The sequence below is a fragment of the Cucurbita pepo genome, chromosome LG04 (assembly GCF_002806865.2).
Source record: "Cucurbita pepo subsp. pepo cultivar mu-cu-16 chromosome LG04, ASM280686v2, whole genome shotgun sequence".
Lineage (NCBI taxonomy): Eukaryota > Viridiplantae > Streptophyta > Magnoliopsida > Cucurbitales > Cucurbitaceae > Cucurbita > Cucurbita pepo.
The window spans coordinates 5,027,224-5,048,002 of record NC_036641.1 but is presented as its reverse complement, the minus strand read 5'-3'; the positions used below and the strand labels follow the sequence as shown (position 1 = coordinate 5,048,002).

At 36.5% G+C, this 20,779-nt stretch overlaps 2 protein-coding genes across 5 annotated transcripts; one reads left to right on the top strand and one right to left on the bottom strand.

Annotated features, from left to right (window-relative positions):
* Positions 1–2,051: 2,051 nt before the first annotated feature.
* On the bottom strand, positions 2,052–8,340 carry LOC111793145. 2 transcript variants are annotated; one of them, XM_023674894.1, is made up of 4 exons: positions 6,528–8,340; positions 3,008–3,268; positions 2,465–2,574; positions 2,052–2,369 (listed from the first exon to the last, which is right to left on the bottom strand). In XM_023674894.1, exons 1-2 carry the CDS (start codon positions 8,045–8,047, stop codon positions 3,265–3,267), a joined length of 1,524 nt encoding a protein of 507 aa, XP_023530662.1. In that variant the 5' UTR covers positions 8,048–8,340; the 3' UTR covers positions 2,052–2,369; positions 2,465–2,574; positions 3,008–3,264. The 2 variants fall into 2 exon arrangements, with proteins under 2 accessions (XP_023530662.1, XP_023530660.1); XM_023674892.1 differs by having other exon boundaries at positions 2,085–2,369; positions 2,465–3,268.
* A 179-nt stretch (positions 8,341–8,519) lies between these two features.
* Positions 8,520–17,339, top strand: LOC111793144 (general transcription factor 3C polypeptide 5-like). Of its 3 annotated transcripts, none has more exons than XM_023674889.1 (16): positions 8,520–8,936; positions 9,169–9,312; positions 10,200–10,311; positions 10,409–10,531; positions 10,643–10,735; positions 10,849–10,939; positions 11,251–11,314; positions 11,535–11,577; positions 12,151–12,322; positions 12,427–12,525; positions 12,838–12,906; positions 13,059–13,197; positions 14,897–15,095; positions 16,556–16,665; positions 16,739–16,778; positions 17,007–17,339. In XM_023674889.1, exons 2-16 carry the CDS (start codon positions 9,178–9,180, stop codon positions 17,171–17,173), a joined length of 1,656 nt encoding a protein of 551 aa, XP_023530657.1. In that variant the 5' UTR covers positions 8,520–8,936; positions 9,169–9,177; the 3' UTR covers positions 17,174–17,339. The 3 variants fall into 3 exon arrangements, with proteins under 3 accessions (XP_023530657.1, XP_023530659.1, XP_023530658.1); XM_023674891.1 differs by having other exon boundaries at positions 8,530–8,795; XM_023674890.1 differs by having other exon boundaries at positions 8,530–8,930.
* The last annotated feature ends 3,440 nt before the right edge of the window (positions 17,340–20,779 follow it).

Here is a 20,779-nt window from a genome sequence, read left to right as displayed (position 1 = left end):
ACATATGTCGTAAATGGTTCAGCATGGACACGATAGAGTCCAATGCTTGAAAAAGCTCAGATGGATGGATGTTTGTGATGCCCCCAACAAGATGATCGACACATGAGTCAGTTCTCAATGGATGTGTCTGAGTAAGCCAAGATGGTCGAGCTGTCTGGAGACATGGGATTGCATCACGATGCATGAGTCGTGTTGTTGGAAACCAAGATGACAATGAGATGTGACATTGTTGTGTCACACATGATTAGAGCGGTGTGTGTGGCCACAAGCTTAGATTTAGTACAAGTTGTGTTTGGTTGACAAAGACAAACCTCGTTCAACGGTCCGATTAAGCCAAAGCTGAGCAAAAAAATATGAATAGGGCTTGAGTCCCCTTTAAGGCTTGTCATGAGCATGTCAAGATCAAGACATCACACGATTGAAGAAGTACGACTGTGACTACGCAAATCCTAATATGTAGCCGACATTTCTTGGCCAATTGGGCAACAGCACTCCTCGCTTGATGTGTGGTCCTATCTTTACCTGACACATGTTCCTTCTTCCTCAACCTAAGAAAATTCAAGAATTCCACCAAGATTTTTTTAACAGTTTTCTATTTTCTTTGAATTTTTGGATCTTTGTCTGTGTAACTTGAATCAACATGGTTTTTCACGAGAGTGGTAGAGTTTTAATCCATCTTTTCAACAAAAAATTATTTTATACAATTTTTTAAATGCATAGAGAATTACATGCTTTCAAGTAGACTCAAAATACTTAAATTTAACGTTCTTAACATTCATCAAATCTCTGCCTTTTTGTCCGATTCAACTCTGGTTTTCCTGACGTAAGTTGTGCGAAAACCTTTCAAAGACAACATTGTGTATTTTGTTGTTGATCTATCCGTCCAAACTTCAAAATCTAAGTTGTGAGATTTAAGATTACATAAAAGACCATTTTATTTCTCTTTAGGGGTTGGCCTATACTTAAAGTGTTGTAAGCTAACTTATACAACCTTTTCATAATATCAAAATTGTCTCGTAAACAGTCTTAAATGTCATCATATTCATTTTGCAATCTTCATTAAATATCCTAACTAGAGTCTACAAATTTTGTGTTTTGTTTTCTCCTCTTAACTCACAATTTCACACAACTTGGTTCTTGCATTATCCCTTATAATTTGATCATAATATATTAATAATTGGAATATCAACCGATGAGGATTTAAGAGAAGGATATTCGCACGAGGGTAGGATTTAAGAGAAGGATATTCGCAGGAGGGTATTCTGAACTAGGTATGGCCATTATGAGCTCAGTAGGACAACCGTGTTTATGGACCTAAAGAATAGAGTGTTCAAAGAATATCTTAACATGTTTGCAATTGTGTTCATAGATGATATTCTGATACAATTTAAGATAAAGGAAGATCATGAGGTGCATTTGAGGAAAACATGGACTACCTTAAAAAATTTGGCGAATTTTTTAAGTGTGAATTTTGGCATGAGAGGGTAGCTTTCCTCGAGCATGTAGCAACATGAGGAGGTGTTACCATGGACCCAACCAAGATTGAAGTTGTAACATATTGATCTCGCCTTACCACTATTTGTAAGGGTCCTCACTACTAGTAGATATTGTCCTCTTTGGGCTTTCCCTTTTAAGCTTCCCCTCAAGGCTTTAAAACAACACGCCTGTTAAAACACGCCTGTTAGGAAAATGTTTCCATACCCTTATAAAAGGGTGTTTTGTTCTCCTCCCCAACCAATGTGGGATATCACAATCCACCCCCCTTCAGGGCTCAACACCCTCGCTGACACTCGTCCTTTCTCAAATCGATGTGGGACCCCTGCTAAATCCACCCCCTTTTGGGGCCAGCGTCCTTACTGGCACACCGTCTCGTGTCTACCCCCATTGAGTAACAGCGTCCTTGCTAACACATTGTCCGATGTCTGGCTCTTATACCATTTTGTAAAGGTCCAGGTCTACTGCTAGTAAATATTGTCCTCAGGGCTTTCCCTTTTGAACCCCCAACTAAGGTGGGATATAATAAAGTACATAGTTTTCTCTACGATATTTTGTAGAAGATTAGAAGGGGAGTGCATTCATCTGGATAAAAACCCAAACAAAGATTGGTTAAAAACCCAATTCTCATTGTGCCAATACAAACAAGAGGATCCTTCGAGAGGGAACTTGGATGCGTTTCAATGCAGCACAGTAAAGTTGTGGCTTACGCATCTCATCAATTGAAGGATTATGAGCACAACTACTTGACTCATGATTTGGAGTTTACAGTGGTAGTGTTCACTAGAAATTTGGAGGCATTGCCGGTATTGCAAGAAGACTCGAACCTTTACAAATCATAAAAGTCTAAAGTACCTCTTCACTGACTCATTGACCTGAAAGTAGTAAAAGATTATGATCTAGACATATAGTACCATCAAGAAAATGTGAATGTTGTGGCAGATGCATTGAGTAAGAATTCGGGACATACCTTAGCATTGATCATCGAGCAAGTTTACATTCATACAGGCATGGAACGTGCTTGGATAGTTGTGTTGATGCGAGTAGTTAAACCGCAGTTAGCTAGATTAACAGAGCAGCCTACATTGAGACAAAGAATTGCTAAATAGATGGAACCATACATGTTGGCATTGGTTAAAGAATGAAAAAAGAAATGTTTCACTCTAGGAGGAAATACCAACAAAGACTCGAAACTCACAACTTCCCATACATTCTAGTAACACCAAGATGTATCAAGACTTAAAGAAGTACTTTTAGCGGCGAAGTAGGAAGGTTAGACAAAAGACGGTAGGTTTATTACAAACCTCTAAATGTGTCCGAATAAGTGGGAGGGTGTATATAGTAGATTTTGTTATAGGATTTTCTAAAAAATGCTGAAGGCCATACCGTGATATGAGTCATAATTGACCGACTTACCAAATCGACGCACTTCATTCTTAGGAACATCTATGTATCAAACATTGGAAGATATAGCCATCTACATCTTATGAAATTTTTTTATAATAACAATTACCAACAATCAGTATGACACCGTTCACATATTCCAGCTGATGAAGAAGCAAGTGGCGGCCACAGGTGGCTGCGATGGAGTGAGGAGCTACAAACTCAACCTCCATGTTTTATAACTCTTCAGAGACAGAAGCTGAGTTTCTTATCAAAGAGTTGTTTGCAAATTGGAAAGGCAGACCCTAGGCCTTCATATTTACAGTGTTTAAGAACATTTTGTTCATTTCCTTTGCAGAAATGTTTCTGTGGGAACTGCATTCTCCCTTACCTGTCAATATGAGCAACATACGTATTACAACATCTGTAAAGCAGAGGAGACGATATTTTCGAACATTTTTCAAACATTTTTCTCACTAACCCATCTTTGAAAACATGAACTAATATCAGTTTTTCGAATTTATAAGCAGCAACACATTATCAAGAACATCCAAATGCCCTGAACATATTTAACAACATGAAAATCCTTCTGATGGGCAATGTGAGATAGGCAAGATAAATGTAGAATGAAAGGGAAGGACTATGCAGCAAGCAGATGAAAGAGCATCTGAACAAACAAAATAAAAATAATCGAACACGCATTCAACATTTGATTAAAAACCTTAATGGATGGAGCCAATAATTATGAATACCATAAGAAATAATTTTTCAAACGATGCAACCAAATAAAGTTTTAGAATAGTACTGCCAAATCAGGATGAGACTTGGAATTATGAGCCCAAAAAGAATACTGCTTGAATGCAAAACACTTTGCTAGTAACTGGCACCGTAATCCTAGTCAATGGTTATGAATTTCCCAAATCTAAGCTTCCAGTGTTGGGAAATCTCACGTTATTGCAAGCACTATTGAATCTTCCCATCAATTCCCTTTGAATCTCTTATAGAATTGTAACGACCCAGATCCACCGCTAGCAGATATTGTCCTCTTTGGGCTTTTCCTTTCGGGCTTCCCCTCAAGGCTTTAAAACGCATTTACTAGGGGAAGGTTTCCACATCCTTATAAAGGGTGGTTTGTTCTCCTCCCCAACCAATGTGGGACATCACAATCCACCCCCCCTTCGGGCCCAACGTCCTTGTTGGCACTCTTTCCTTCCTCCAATCGATGTGGGACCGCCCCCAAATCCACCTCCCTTTGGGGCCCAGCGTCCTTACTAGCACACCACCTCGTGTCTACCCCCCTTCGGGGAACAACGAGAAGGCTGGTGCACATCATCCGAGGTCTGGCTCTAATACCATTTGTAATGACCCAGATTCACCGCTAGCAGATATTGTCCTCTTTGGGCTTTCCCTTCCGGTCTTCCCCTCAAGGCTTTAAAACACGTCTACTAGGGGAAGGTTTCCACACCCTTATAAAGGGTGGTTTGTTCTCCTCCCCAACTAACGTGGGACATCACAAGAATCTATCCCCAAAAGTAGTGGCAACAAAAATTCATCACTACAGTAAAATGGAAGCAAAAAGATCGCTTCGTTTAATACTTCTTTGGTGTCAAAGTTATTTTACATAATAAGCGTTGTCAAGAAAATGCAGAGCTTCAAAATCTTTTTCCCAATCACATGCAGAATAAGACACTAAGACACTAAATCGGGATAAATAATAGCAAAGGTACGTCCAATCTTCAAATAACCTCCTATCTAAGGACTTGAAAACACTAATAGAAGCTTTACCAAGGAACATTCTCTTTGCTAAACTTATTCGAGACCCAAACATGGAAAACACCTTTGGATAATAAGCTCATCCTACGAACAATAAGATTGAAATCATACTTTTTGGAATTAAAAGTTGATTGGAAGGGAAGCTAAGTTTTTTGAAGACATTGTGAATTGTGGCTTCCATTAATGATTTGGAAGAGTATATTTGCCTAATAACTCATTTAAATTGTGGTCTATATACTCACCCTCCATTTATAGCCTTTTGACATCCAAGTGAAAAAGCATCTGAAGAGAACTTCAAAAGTGAGGCTTTAATCTCAATGGTCGATTCCACTTATTAGTGAGTGATCAACCTCTGTATCCCTTACTAAATTCCTTCAGATTGTGAAATTTGGTAGTTTCCTTTGAGATGTGAGTCTTTGTATCAATCACTTGTTGAAAATTTGTCATATTTCCATAACCCTATCCAAGATCAAATTAGAATTGGAGCTTAGGTTCTTCCATGGTTTCTTGTCTATGTAACTGTCAAATTGTACACAAGAGTGAAATTTCCATAATATCAAGATTAAAGAAATGCAAAAACAAGTGGAACGACTATAGCTAGTGTGTCCCGCATTGGTTGGGGAGGAGAACAAAACACCATTTCTAAGGGTGTGGAAACCTTCCCCAAGCAGACGCGTTTTAAAGCCTTGAGGGGAAGCCTGAAAGGGAAAGGCCTAAGAGGACAATATCTGCTAGCGGTGAATCTGGGTCGTTATAAATGGTATCAGAGCCAGACATCGGACGATGTGTCAGCCTTCTTGCTGTTCCCCGAAGGGGGTAGACACGAGGCGATGTGCCAGTAAGGACGCTGGGCCCCAAAGGGGGATGGATTTGGTGGGGGTCCCACATTGATTGGAGGAAGGAAAGCGTGCCAGCGAGGACGCTCNCCCACATTGGTTGGGGAGGAGAACAAAACACCGTTTATAAGGGTGTGGAAACCTTCCCTAGCAGACGCGTTTTAAAGCCTTGAGGGGAAGCCGAAAGGGAAGGCCTAAAGAGAACAATATCTGCTAGCGGTGGATAGTTTCTTAATCCAGTAGATATAGAGAGATCAGAAACCTTTGTGAAAGTGAATTCAAAGAGAATTCTAGAAATGAGGATTTTCCTTCAACTTCGTATCTCTATAGTGAATTTGTCATTAAGTGGTGAATTTGTTCATCTCAAACTCAGCCGACAGGCATTTGATATTCTTTAAGAAACTCAAGAGGACTGGAAAATGTGCAAGGCGACCTTCAAAGCTTTATAGGAATATCTTATCTTGTCCCAAATTTAAGGTTAGTCCTCAAAAGGACTCGTACGCCAAGGGCTAACCTAAACTGACTCAAAACTCCAAACTAATAGGTCAAAGTTTGATTATTGAGAAGGCTTTAGATCTCCTTGGATTAGGGCACACGTAAAAGTTTCCCAAGCTTGTCAATGGTACTCTTCTACATTACAAACATTGTCGTGCACAAATCACAGAAGCAATAACCCTTGTACTGAGTAGGGACAGATATATCAATAAATCTTATGGATGGCCCCTAATCTCTAAGAGGTTGAAGATGATTTTGATGGTAATGGACGAGTACTGTATGCTCATCGCATTGCACCAGAAGCAACCATTTATGATACAGATAGTACACGTAAAACATATATTGAAACAAATTTAAATTGAATGACGTGAAACGTTAATACAGTACTTCTACCCAGATAAAACTCAGTCTAAAACTAGTATGCACCACTAGAGCTAGCTTAAAAACAAACAAGTCAATATCTAGTTTATATCCAAGTTCAAGCTAGATAGTTATATATAAAGAGAACCTTAAATAATACGCTGCAGAGAAAAGCACGATGCTCACCTTCCTCCTTGGTTACTGATTTCTTGAACTGCATTCAGGCCAGATGATTGCAGAGGAACGGCACGGCAGCCAAATGAGGAATTTGAAACTACTGGAAATTTCTCAGTATTAATTAGAATTGCTGCAGATGATGATGGAACGCCCAAGCACGTTCCATCAACAAGAATGTTAGGCTTACAATCAAGCGTTCTCTTCAGTTTTGAATTTCGCTTGCTATACTTCAACAAATATCGATTAGTAGTATCCCTTCTCCTATACTTGAAGAAATAGTGATAGGGCTTTGCAATGCACCTGCACCTCTCATCCCCGGGCAGAGCGGACTTATCTTGTTTGTGTGGCAGTTGATGATCACAACCAGCACTTCTTAACTTAATTGACCTGCTCCTCAAATCATCTTTTGGTGGCAACTCCCGGCAAGCATTACCCTTTATAGGCATAGGATCTTTACCCATGGATTCTCGATTAATTTCTAATGGTGCGACATGATCTTCAGAAGCAGCTTTATCAAGAGAGTTGCATACATTGTTATGTATCAAAACTCGAGGGGTTTTACAGAAATTGAACTCCCTGCTATTAAGCACTCCTATTGATGTGTCGCCATCGTCTACCCTCACATTCTCACAGGCCATGTAGTTCGAGTTCACCGAACAAAAATTCTTGGAAAGCCTTGGAGAACTATTCATAGCTCGGTGCAACTCAATTGCCAACTCGGCGTCATCGGCAGATTCCCTAGACTCTTTGGCAGTGCTTTCATCCCTCTGGGCTACCAAGTTTAAGGCGTCACTAGCCAACTCGAAACCCGTCCTATCAACAGCAGTCTTTTTCGGCGCGTGTTCTCCAGCTCTAACCGCAGCATTACCTTTCTTCTCCACCGAACAATTTGAATCCTTCAGTATTGCAGTCAATGATTTGCAGTCTCGGGTAGTTGAAACCTTAGAACTCTGCAAATCCGAAGCATGGATATTCTTTCTCCTAATTTTCCTATTTTTCAAAATAGCCCTAGCAGTGACGATTGGTTTAGGAACCCAGCAATCAATACACACAGAAAACACAGAACCCGAAGAGGAATACGACCAAGGAGCAACTCTACTATACTGAGCAAAACATTCCGTATGAACCCGACGGTTACAATCACAGCAATTAAAAGAATCGCCTCTGGAATCAGCAAAACAGTAAGAACAAACCTGAGAAGATTCGACAAGAGAGAAGCACTTCTTACAAAGAAGAACAATCCGCCACTCGCTGTAGAGGGAATTAAGCCTCGAACGACCGTCAACGACGTCAATACGAAATCCACAAGCATGACATTCCGAAAAATCAGGCAAATCCCGAGTTCTCTTTATCGGACCAGGCGCTTCGGGCTTGGCGGCTGGAGTTAGGTTCAGAGGAACCGAAGAGGAAGAAGAAAGAGAAGGCGGCAACGGCGGCGGCGGCGGTGGCGGCGGTGGTGGCGTTCGCGTTAATCGTCGTCTAAAGAAGGTTTTGTGCTCTTTCTTAACAATTTGAGTGGCTGATTCCATGGAGAGAACTGCGTATGAATGTGAATTGCGAGGAATTCATGGACATCGACTGAATTGTGAACAGAGATTTAGGGTTTATAACGACAAAGATTATAAAAACTAAAATTCCCTATCTTGATAATGGAATCTTCTACAAATCTTTCTTGATTCTCCCCAGATTTTCCACCATTAGTAACCAAAATCAAACTTGCTAGGACTAGTTCGTTCTGATTTTGATACAAATTTTGTTTAAATCATTCAAAACACCAAGATTTTCAGTTCCATAATTTCGTCAGTATGGCCCGTTTAATTGCTCTACTTTTAGCCCACAACCTGAAAGCCCAAAGATTATGAACCCTAATTCATTATCCTTTCCCCTTATTCCCTGAAATTCCCGGATTTCAAACGGGTCGGGTTATTCGAGTTGGGTCGAATCGGGTCGATAGCGCGAGCCGGGTCGGCTTCTTCCTTCTTCCTCCCCGCGACGGTCTTCTCCTTCTTTGTTCTTCGTGGTTGCAGAAACGGCGATTCCTCCTCCTCCTCCTCTTCTTCGATTTTTTTCGTCGCTCGCCCACGTTCCTTCCTTCCTCTGCTTCAGCCTCTGATCGTCCGGCTTCGTCTACGAGCAACAGTCGTCTTCGCCAGCTTATGGCCTCGAGTTTCTCCTCGGCGTGCACCGTGATTGCGAAGGTGGATTCTTAACGTTGCGAGATCCTCCGTTGGAATCTCTCCCGTGGCGTTGCTTCGACTCCAATAAAAAACACTTGAGGTTTTCACTCTCCTCCTTCAAACTCGCTCTCTCTGATTTGATGAACACCTTGGCCTCTCGAACCTACCGGAATCAAGAAGGAAATCGGGGTGGTTGGTTTACCCACGCCTTCTGCCGGCCTCTGTCCTTCCTCTGGCAAGTGTACGACCAGCGGCTTCCTTCGTCCTTCCACCTTCTTCTCTTTCTATTCATTTATTTTTCATCTGTACTGGTTATTACAGCTTGACTTATGCACATGCAACTATGACTATCTGTACATTTTCTTTGCCTTTGTTGAATTCGTTTTTATGCCATGTAAAATGTTNTTTAAAAAAAAAAAAAAAAAAAAGAAATCTGTGTGGCTAAAAGTAGAAGTGAATTGTGTCTATAACAGGAATTTAGAATGGGGAAGCTGAAAGACAACACTATCTCAGGGTTCTTACCTACTGCCCAGGTTTTTGCAGTTCATTATCCTGGTTATCCTTCGTCCAAGCGACGGGCAGTTGAAACTCTAGGAGGAAAACAATCAATTCTCAAGGTATAATTAATAGTTGATATCAAATAATTGGAAATCATTTTGAAATGTCTCACCGTTCCTTTTATTTCAATTTTCCGAGTTTTTCTCTTAGTATAAATCATGATTGATTTGTAAATCTTTTGTTTTTGATAATAAACTGATGCTTCCTTCTGGAAAGAATATCATTCTTTGGAAGTTGAATTTGATCAAATTGTGGGATTTTTTCCCCATTTTTTTTTTGTTGATTCTCTTTTTATTTAGTTTTACAACGTGATATAATTTGATTGGAGTAATTCCATTTCTTTTCATGATTAGAATGAATTCCATTAAACACTGTTACCCCCTATTGTGAAAAGTGTATTATAGAAAGGTTAAAAAGAGGACTTTTGCTTCTGACATTCTTTAGTGGGACATGTTGTGTAGAGTGGGGAGGGCAGTCGTATTTGTAGGGAAAGGAGATGAATGTGTAGGGAGAATTGTGAATGTTATCAAAGTAGATGGTAGGGAAGAAGGGTTATCAACTCTCTTAGAAGAGTTGAGTTTAGTGTTTTGTGAATCTGAATCAATAGAATAGTAAGGTGATACCTTACACATAATTCTTTTTTCACCTCATCGGTGCTCAACATATCATAGAAAATGTCCAAAAGAATGTGACTCTGCGCTTTGAGGAGGTTATAATGAATTAGAGACCACATTGGAAGAGGAATCTTCAGGAGTGCTAGAGGGAAACTGAAGAGTGCTAGAAGGGAAGTGAGGAATGCAGTTCCAATTATTTACAGATCAAATGTTTTGTATATAACTTGCTATATTTGCATTGTTTTCTTAATTTATTTCGTTCAATTTCTTTCATTTTATCTTCTTGTTTCGATAATTCAGATTTCTCCTTTAAACCTTATCTGGTGATCTAGGTTCGTGATCTCCAATCAAATAAGTTAGAGCTTCGCTTTAGGCCTGAAGACCCATATTCACATCCAACACATGGGGAGCTTCGTCCATGCAGTTGTTTTCTTTTGAAAATATGTGAGTACATGTACCTTTATTTATTTATTTATTTTTTTTTTTTTTTTGAGATTTGAAGCATACAAAATAACTAACTCAAGAATTGATATGATGAAAGGTCACCCAAAAAGTGATTCTACTGAGGGAATCAAGAAAGTTGAAAAAGAAGTACCTAGAGAAGATGAAATAAACCTGGACTTTGAGATGGTTGCTTGCGTGCCTGAAGCATATCATTTTGAGGGTTTGTTGGGATTTTCATTATCTTGTGCTAAGTCTTATGATTTAGGTTTTTGGGCCATATCTGAATATCTGTAAGTTCTCTATTCTAATGTTTATTTCAATTTATTTTAAGGCATGGCTGACTACCAACATGTTGTTGCTACTCATGCGGATGCCACCAAGAGGAAGAAGGGGAGTTGGACAGAATTGCACGAGCCATGTTTAGGTGTTATTTTTGTATTTAATGTGCATATTATTATTCATTTGAGAGGGACACATGGCTGCTATGAATTGTCATAAATTTATTAAATGAGTAAATGGTAAATTTGATTTATGCAGGGAAGGTTAATGCCATTGATGTGGACAAGGAGGATACTATGATTTTAGTTCCTCCATTATTTGCGTTGAAGGATGTGCCTGAAAGTTTAGTGTAAGGATCTTTTACGTCTATCATTTGGTTATATTAAATATCTATTCTTTATTTGTACGCTTCCAACATACCTCATAATTTTTTTTTTATTATACAATATTAATTTTTTCTGCAATGGTAAGTAAATATAAATAATCCAGACTATTTGTGAGAGTTTTATCAAATCATAGAGACCATTTATGAGATTTTATCAAACATAAGGATGAAATTCGTACTTTTAAAACCGTAGGGACTAAATTCTAACTTTCCTCAAACCATAGTATCAAATTTGTAATTTATCTAACATATTACTATTTTGTTTTATTTTGTAGGTTAAAAACACCTTCCATGTTTACTCCGAGAAAGAAACAAGAAACTCCACATACTCCTTGTGAGGTAAAAGCTTTCTTGCAGCTAGACGAAGAGTAGAGATTTATTTACTATCTATATTATTATTATTTTTATGTGCTATTGGTTTTCTCATGTATGTGTCTTCCATGTATTTGTATTTTGTATTGGATGCAATTAAATAATGATTTGTATATTGGCCATTTGCAAGTGTTATAGCCATTATGAAGATGATTTTGACTAATATGCTTTTTTCCATGTTTTGCAGGTGGATATAGAACCTGTTCTTGCCATTGATTTTAACATTAAAGATATCCTTGTTTACTTATATGCTACTAGATTTTATTTATGAAATTTTATTTTCTCTATTCCTGCGAAAAATTAATAATATATTTTGGTTGCAGGAGTATTTCTGGTTTCCCTCAGCCACTTTTCATGCATTTTACTTGTGAAATTTACAGTATGATAAGTGATGTACATAATAAATATCNGTTGTATTAAATAGACCATTAAAATTTCTTGATTGGATCACACCAAGTTTAAATCAATTATGGGGAAAAAATGATAAGTAAAACACCAGAACCAACTAAAGCACTGAATTAAAGAAAAATAAAAACCAAACCAATGCGTACATAATTCCAAGAATAATTCTGAAAAATTGGCCATCTAGATTTTGTTGAATCTTTAATCATTCGTAGGTTTCTTTCATGAACTGATCTATTTAAGATTATTATTTCTCTATGGTCATCTGTAGGTTTGATACTGCGTGTCTTTATGCTCCTAAAAGTCCTGAGGTTTTCCAAGAGTTGAATTTGTTTACGTGAACCTTGAAAGCAGTCTTTTCTTTTTGTTGTACCTTCTTTTATTGGACTTAACATTCTTACATATTCCAAAGACTGTAATCTGGGAGAAATACGTACCCCAAGGGTCAGAGGAATGGGATTTTCAAGTTGCTGTGTCTAATTTGTTTGAGGAACGTCCTATATGGCCAAAGGAGTCTCTAGTCGAACGAATGCTGAAGATGGGCTTAGTTTTTAGACATGGAGTGTTTAGAAGGTTTTGACCTCCATGCTATACTTTCTGTCCATAATTTTTTTCTTTTTATCATCCATAGATAGAACTCGTGTTTGTGTTGTCTTAATTCTTTTTTCAATGTGCAGGCTTCTTTCTAGAATTGCATATTACTTTTCCAGTGGACCTTTCCAACGATTTTGGATAAAAAAGGGTTATGATCCTCGAAAAGATTGTGATTCTCGCAAGTGAGCACTTTGCTTAAATGATAGCAGCTTTCTATATTTTAGTTTATTCCCTTCGTTCCTCGGATAATTGTATGTAAATACATTCCGTGGCTAAGAAATAAACCTGACTTGTAGTTGGGTTTTACTGATTTATGGTTCTTTCTAGGGACACGGTTAACGACATCTCAATTAAGAAGTAACTTGCATCATCTCAATATGATGATAAACACCACGTTTATTAACAAATATAAACACCATATAAGAAATCATAAATATCATTTAAGTTATTTATTGACTGCTCTGTATTATTTATTGACGTTTTCATTTTAACAGATACCAACGGATTGATTTTCGAGTACCACAGTCATTACGAAGTTACTGCAATTCCAATGCTTCCAATGAGTAAGTTTGCTTTTACCATAAATTCTATACAACATAAGGTAATAAGAACCAGAATTTCATAGCAACGCATTGGACCTATGCTGATTGGTATTGAAATAGTTTTTCTTTTGTTACCTCATCATTTATGTGTTTCAATTTTTCCTTTCACACAGGATGAGTTACGCACATGAAAAGATATGTGCATTTCAAGTTTTTCCTCACAAGTTTCAAACATCATTACAACTTTTTGAACTTGAAGATGAGTATATTCAAGAAGAGATAAAAAAGCCCTCCGAGGAAACATCTTGTTCAGTGAGTTTACCCTCAAATATCACCTTTTACCTTTCTGAATATTATTCGTTTAAATGAAATGGAAAAAAATGCTCATCTTAACTGGATAGAAGCGAAGAGAAAATGGCTAGATGTTTCCCTCAATTTATCAAGTTTTCTAGTTTTATCATCAAATTTCTCAATTTTGAAATTCAATTAGTAGCAACTTCACGCATGTCTTGGTGTAATTATTTTTTATAATACTTATCTAAAATTCAAAATCTTACTAATGTTCTTGCAACTAAATGTGGTAGGGTATGTGGTTGTCTTGTGAGATTAGTCGAGTGCACTCAAGTTGGTATAGAAACTCTTGGATATTGGAAAAAATATTGCTTAGAACACTCAACTAAGAAGCATTGACTATGTCAAACATCACTTCCACACTTTCTTCGGGACTCAAAATGCAATTGTATGACACTTGTTCTCACTCTTGAGCAAGTCAACCGATTCAAATTTGGAATGCCAATGATAAAATAGGCCTTTCTTGCAACCTCCACCTCTTGAGCAAGTCAGCTGACTCAAATTTAGAATGCCAACGATAGAATAGGCCTTTCTTGCAATCTCCACCCCATTTTTGCGAAAATGATTTTAGAGCCAGGGTTAGATAAAAGATTTTTGAAATCATTGGAAAACATTTGTTATATGCTTTAAAGCAAATAGAATAAACAAGAGCTTCGATAGCATATAACAAATGTAGAAATAATCGACAGCTAGTTATATTTCTCTATATTACATTTTGAGGCAAATTGCCTTTCACAAGAATAAACTTCGAAAATGGCCAGAAGTCCTACAATAAAAAAATAAGGAAACTTAACTATTATGTTAAATGAAAGGCACACATGAAAGCACAGTAAAAGGGTTGGAATGAGTATGCAATCACATGCAACATGCTCTAGATATGTATGACCATAGTACTAGAAATGCTCTGGACATGTGGCTGATGTACAAAAAAATGTGATTTTATTATTAGTGATATTTGTTATCCATGCAACTGACTTGTGATTTCAAAATAGATTATTAGGACCTCTAAAAAAGAGAAAGAAATGAACTCCAAATTAATTGGGACCTCTAAAACGTCAATGGAAACTCCGATTGCATACAGTAGAAGAAGGCTTAAAGGTCCTTCAAATGAGAAGAACGTGTTTTTGTAAATTATTGAGGATACAGAATGAGAGATCTTGAGTTCAGCAATTATTTAGGCCTCAATCGAAGTCAATGAACAAGTGAAAGTCATTTTAGAATGTTTTGTTTCTTTCCTTTATGTAGCTTTTCATCAGGTTTCTTATAGAAAATAGAACTGAGTATAGTTATCTGTCATGCAAAGAAATTAAGGATGTTTCTATCTGGCGAGTTACTTGTGCTTGAAGATTTATTTAGGGAATCTTCCAAATCATTGGAGATAGACAATTTTGATTGTATTGAGGACTGATGTCACCACATGCAGTGTGGAAGATCCTTGAACAATTTTTGTTCTTTTTCAGTTTGTTTCTTGCTTTAAAGAAAAAGGGGGGAAAAAAGAAGACTTTTTTGTTAGGTTATAGTGTTCTTTCTTGTTTTCTATCCAGAAAGAGGAAGGAAATTTAGAACACTTCATTAGGCTTCCTTTGCATTTTTTTATGAAAATTAAAAAATATGCTATCGTTCGTTTGGGATCTGAATTCACATTTTTTTGCACATGCAGTATGAATCCGGATGGTTTTCTCTGCGTATCCTAAATTGTTTACGACAACGAATCATGATGAGGTTTTTATTAGTGTTCCCAACGGCAGATGCTGAACCTTTACTCAGAGCAGCCTCTGAAAACTTTGAAAAGTTGAAGAGGGATTTTAAAAAAGGCTGCTTAAAAGTTGATCAGGGCGGGGATCATCAAGCCAATCCAGGTTTAAATTAAAACTCAGCACTCTTTTCTTGTGTGTGTGTTTCCCTGTGTTGACCTGTTTTCTTTTTAAATCTTTTTTTCCGTTTGGGAAAGAAACATAGCATGAATGCATGATTGAAAGTAAAATTTCCAGAAACAGTTGATAGGAGAATAGAAATCTAGCTATCAAATTGAAACATAGAGATAGCAGAACAACAACTTATTAAGAGAGACAGAAGAGTATTAACGTGGAAAAAACCATAAGTTCCAGAAATAATATGTTTCCATATTACGAAGAGAGTAGGCTTTATGTTGCTTCTAGTTTTCGTTGTGCGACTTCCTTTACTTTTTGTGCATTTAATTAACTTTTGATTAATGAATTGAGGAAATTTTAATCTATTTGTGAATTTAAACTTATTTTGGAGTGAAATAATAGTGGAAATCAATGGGGGATGTATAGAGATATTATGTTGATTGACAACATTTTATGTTCCAACAAGAAAATTGGAACAAGTAGAAAGAGCAATGTAAGATAATTTCATAGAAACTAAATGTTATGCCATTCACTAGTCATAGTACAATGTAAAATTACATGAATAACTAACATATTACAATAACAATAATATATATGTTACCCCTTTCCAAGTTGTCTCAAGAAGTTCCTAGCAAAATTAGGTTATTGAACAAATTGACCCATTTCCCCAAGAAAAAAATTAAAAAAAAAACCTCCACATCCCAAGGCAAGGAACGTTATTAGAGATTTCTTGTAATGATTAGTTACTAATTTTTTAACCTCAAAATTTTTAATCTCCACCCTTTTCTCTTCTAAAATAAGAGAACTAACCAAGCCCTAATAGTCAAGGACCATAATAAAGGGCTTAGCGAGAATGGGTTCAGTTCAAGACCAGGTAGCCACATACATAGATTGAATTTCCGAGTTTTCTTGACAACCAAATAGTAGGGTTAGACTGTTGTTCAATGAGAACAGTCCTGGTGCATTTCAGCTGGTCTGGACCTTCACGAATATTAAAAAAAAATTAACAGTAATAATGAACTATTTTTCCCTTGTTGGTTCTGATAACAATACTTTTCGAAGTTTAGTGAAGCGTATCCAAAGGCTTTGAGAATAAGTAGCCTTGCTGATTGGAGTGCTTTGGTATTTTCAGATTAAAAACTTCTTAATGGCGGTCTTGTTCTAAATTGTTCATTGATTATGCTTTTCATGATATTTGAGTTAATTGATTATGTTTTACCACGTCTCTGCTATTTCCAATATTTAGGCTTTGGTTTATTGGTCAATGGACATGGTATTAAATGCATTCGATATTGAATGGCCTTCTCTTATATATCTATCTATCTATATATATATATATATATATATATATATATACTGTTCATAGATTCATTAAAGGTTCCTTATAGCCAGACAAGATGGTTGTTTCGTTGTACTGGATAGTACTAAATGCTGATTGTGTTTTGTAGCTGTGATCAATGATGACAAACTGGAAGCTAATTCCGGAGAAGAAGATGAAGATGGCCTAGCAGTTGAGAGCGGCGATGAGGCATTAGATGAATATGACGAATTCAATATGGTAACTGACAGTTCATCTCATCCCATTCATATATTAATTCCAATGTATCTTCTAAATTTTTCTTATTTTGAAGGTGGGTGACGATGACGAGATCTCTCTGCAGTCGCATTCATGTAATTACCCTCCCCCCTTACAAATACCGATTCTTTTTTTGTCAAAGTTTTGTTGTTAGAATTACCTTACTTGAACAAGATCTGTTCTATAGATTGGACACAATTGCCATGAGTTCTAAAGTTTTGCTGTTAGATCTAAGGGTTGATACTAAGTTGTTTAGGCTGCTTGGTTGAGAGAGAGTTTCTCTTGTCGAATGTGTGTAGTCACCTCATGGTTTTTCTTATCAGATCTAAACATGGATGATGTTTCAAGAACACATTTGCAAGAGTTATTTGGTAGCTTTCCGTCGATGGATGAAGACGACCAAAAGTTGGACGATGGAGATGGCAGCGAGGAAGAGTATCAAATATACGAGCAAGATAGTGATATCGACTCTGATGACGACGACTCATAGCTCCCTTTTGTTTGTTTACTTTTCTCTTGAAGATTGTGGGTTAGTTTAATTTTTCTTGATTAGTTTTGCTTAATTGTAATTATAATAATTACTCTTGATAATTTATCAATTAGTGATTTAGTATCTCTTTGTAATATCTATTCTTTATCAATCATGATCCTTAAGATCTTCTGGCTGTTTATAGTTTCCAAGCATAATGGAAATTTGGAAACAAAACAATTTTGTACCTTTCCTTAAAATCTTCTGGCTGTTTATACTTTTAGAGTTTCTTTTTCATAATCTCCTTTTTAGAATCAAGGAGAACTGTTAACAAAGATATATTGTTTTACAAAAAAAGTTAAAAACAAAATCGGACGGCATAAAATGACATCACTATCAAACGAGTTAGAACCTAACTAGTTTGAGGTAATTTGAAAAATCGTAATGAGGATAAAAGTTGAGTACGACTCACATGCTAATATCCTCGAAACAAAATATGTTACGAAACTAATCAAAATAATTTAAGTTACAAAGATATACACAAGATTAATGCAATAATTTAAGTTACAAAGATATACACAAGATTAATGCACAGCCTTGACCAGCTCGTTAAATATCACCTAAAAACATAAAGTAATAAGAGTGAGTACTAAATAAGCCTTACTCTTACGCCTAAGTCGTGACTAGACATGTCATAAACATATGAGATGTGACTTCGTTGTGAATCTAATATTGATGGCTTGGGAGACAATATGGTTTTATGAGGTCGATCGTATGTGGCGAATCTTAAGTAGGGATTAGATGGCAAATTCTATTTAGAACCATAACATCATGCCAAGATCAGAAAGGAAGCGTCCCTCGTGCCTCCATCTACTGAGTATCTATGTAATCCCTGACCCATACGACATATTGGTTTACAAAGCAGAAGCATTATTAGAAAGCCATGATTCGTTTCCACCCACAATATCGACACATTCATTGCTCATTGAGTTCTAAACATAAGTATAATCTAATCGAGACTAATCTAGGTCTGCCTCATCGGTACTAGATCTTAAAACATACCAATTAAAGTAAGTATCACGACATCCCACCAATTTAGGCAAGACATCTCACAAACTGTGGTGAGGAATGGATCACATGGCATACTAGAATGGAGATGAACGTAACGTTGTCTCTGACCATGAAACTATACATAGGAGTTTCTGGATTACTCTCGAGTGTTCATGGAGTGAGTTGAAATTAGCTTAGCCTCTATGGCACTCATAACTTGTCCTAATTGAGGCTTGCTCATGCTCTATAATTATATTCTACCTAGAACATCCTCTAGGGTGGGCATAATTTATAACATGAGTAAACAAGTTAGAAAAAATATCACTAACGATGCTCGAGTTCATTCATCGAGTTCATTCATACATATGCCTAATTTTCCCGTTTAGCAGTTCTTATTTGAATCACTCCACAAGATAGCTTCATCAAAATTACTTGAATGACCCTAACATACAAATCTAAATGCAAAGGAATAAGCTCATGGTTTAAGAAGCATAATATGCCACTATCATTTTGATATTCAAAATCTTCGTACTAAAACAATAACATGAATGACTATTTATAACCTTGAAACAAAGCTTAGAGTAACCTATGATCCATTGAAAGGTTGTAACTCTCATGTCCATCAATATCATAATGACGAATAACTAATTGTAACTTAAAACCTTAAAAATAATAGTCTAAAATTGTAAAATACAGTGAAACCTTCCTAAATCCAAACATGTATGGTACAATCTTGTCATTCACCGTGAAGTATTTGTGACATGATTAAGACACCTTATTTTTGTATCACAGGTGAAGTGGAATTGCCATACGTACTCCCCAACTTTGGGCGACTACATGACCTGTAAGATAGGTTCGCCAGCTAACCTTCCATGTATGACGAGTAGTCTAGTACTCATCATGTTGTCCCCACCTGATATAGAGAGTTTGTTGAGATAGCGCCTCAACATCGAATATTGGTTACTGTTGCACCAGAAAGGGGTGAACTTATCACTCAACTTATCCCCGACGCCATAAAAGGGTGGACTACCTCCTCCGAACCTAGAGAGATTCGTGAGTAGCTAAAGTGTCATTCAAAACTTCGAGGTACTCCATATACTAGCAGCAGAGGCTATGTAATAGCAAAATAATAATAATAATAGTAATAATAATAAATAAATATATAAATAAGATTACTTAAATAAAAAAAATTAAAAAAAAATAAAACTTACTCACCTCTCTCCACTAACCTCTCCTCCCAATCTCATCCTCTCTCCTCAACAGACAGCATAATATCACAGTTAGTCCAAAAATAAACAGAAAAATGACAGATTTGAGAAAAAAAAAAAGTAAAATAGCTCTCAACATTGCAGATTTAGAGATTTTGATGTGTTATTAGGTAAAATCCTATCTCATATTTCCTTTTCCTTATAGTTATGGTTATAAGAAGTTAATTTAGGATCAATCTTCTTTCTTTTCTGTGATATATTACCGGATCATGTAATAATCAAATCTCATTTTCACTTATCTAATTAATTAGATTTTTGTTGGCAGTTATATAAATCTGTAAGATTAGGCAAAGAATCGATTAAAATTGGTCAATATCCGTTGAGAAAATAAATACTAAGTAGTAGTAATGTTTGTTTAGAGAATGAAAATCTATTTATACAATAAATTGAGGTATGAAGATTGAGAAAAGAGATAATTGGCCAAGGTAGATTAGAGATAGTTTTATAGAGTTCGAACTTGAAACTGATGTCATGGGCTCACATAGGTTGACTTGGATTTCAAAGGACGAAATCAAACTTTCATTAAGGATATATTCGTGACAACGACTTAAGCTAACCAGGTAAGTGGTCTTACTATCGACATGGTTATATTTGATGTTGACACGTGACTGTGGTTCTGCACGTGTCATATATACTGATGTGTGTGAATTATCTATGAATTGGTATGTTTATATTATGTTTATGTTATGTTATAATATGTGTATTGTATGATAATAATTATGGTACGATGTGTTCAAGGATATGTTTGAGATAAGATACGAGAAGGATGCACAAAACGAAATGTAACGATAGGAGTAAGATACGTTCATAAAACGTTAAGGTTAGGTTACATACTGGAGTGCTATGGATAGAGGAGATTGATGAAAGAATATGGTTAGGATATAGGTAGAAAGGATAGGTTTGTGATAGATTAATAGAACGATAGCGTTATGATACGTCCTGTGATGATATATGACTAAGGTACGTTCACATAACGATATGACTATGATAGGTATAAGAACGTTAAGGCTATGATAAGGTAGGGAATGATATGACCACGAATTGTTTACGATATGACATGTTTATGATACGATATATTGTGATGTAATATGTTATGTTTAGATTGTTTTGTGTGACCATTGAGGTAATTGTTGTATGAATTGCATGTTATGAAATGATATGTTAAAAGCATGGAGCGTTATGTTATGTTCTCTAAATTGTATGTATACAGCATGTTATGAATGACATGATATCACGATAAATGAAATGAAATGTAACCCCGTTAGGATTATGTATGATACGTAGACTGAAAAAATGAGAAATGACATGT

Coding starts and splice junctions, on each gene's coding strand:
- LOC111793145 (XM_023674894.1), bottom strand. CDS start 8,047: ATGGAATCAGCCACTCAAATTGTTAAGAAAGAGCACAAAACCTTCTTT.
- LOC111793144 (XM_023674889.1), top strand. CDS start 9,178: ATGGGGAAGCTGAAAGACAACACTATCTCAGGGTTCTTACCTACTGCC. Junction 10,940..11,250: donor GATGTGCCTGAAAGTTTAGT/GTAAGGATCTTT, acceptor TTTATTTTGTAG/GTTAAAAACACCTTCCATGT. Junction 11,578..12,150: donor CATTGATTTTAACATTAAAG/ATATCCTTGTTT, acceptor TAACATTCTTAC/ATATTCCAAAGACTGTAATC.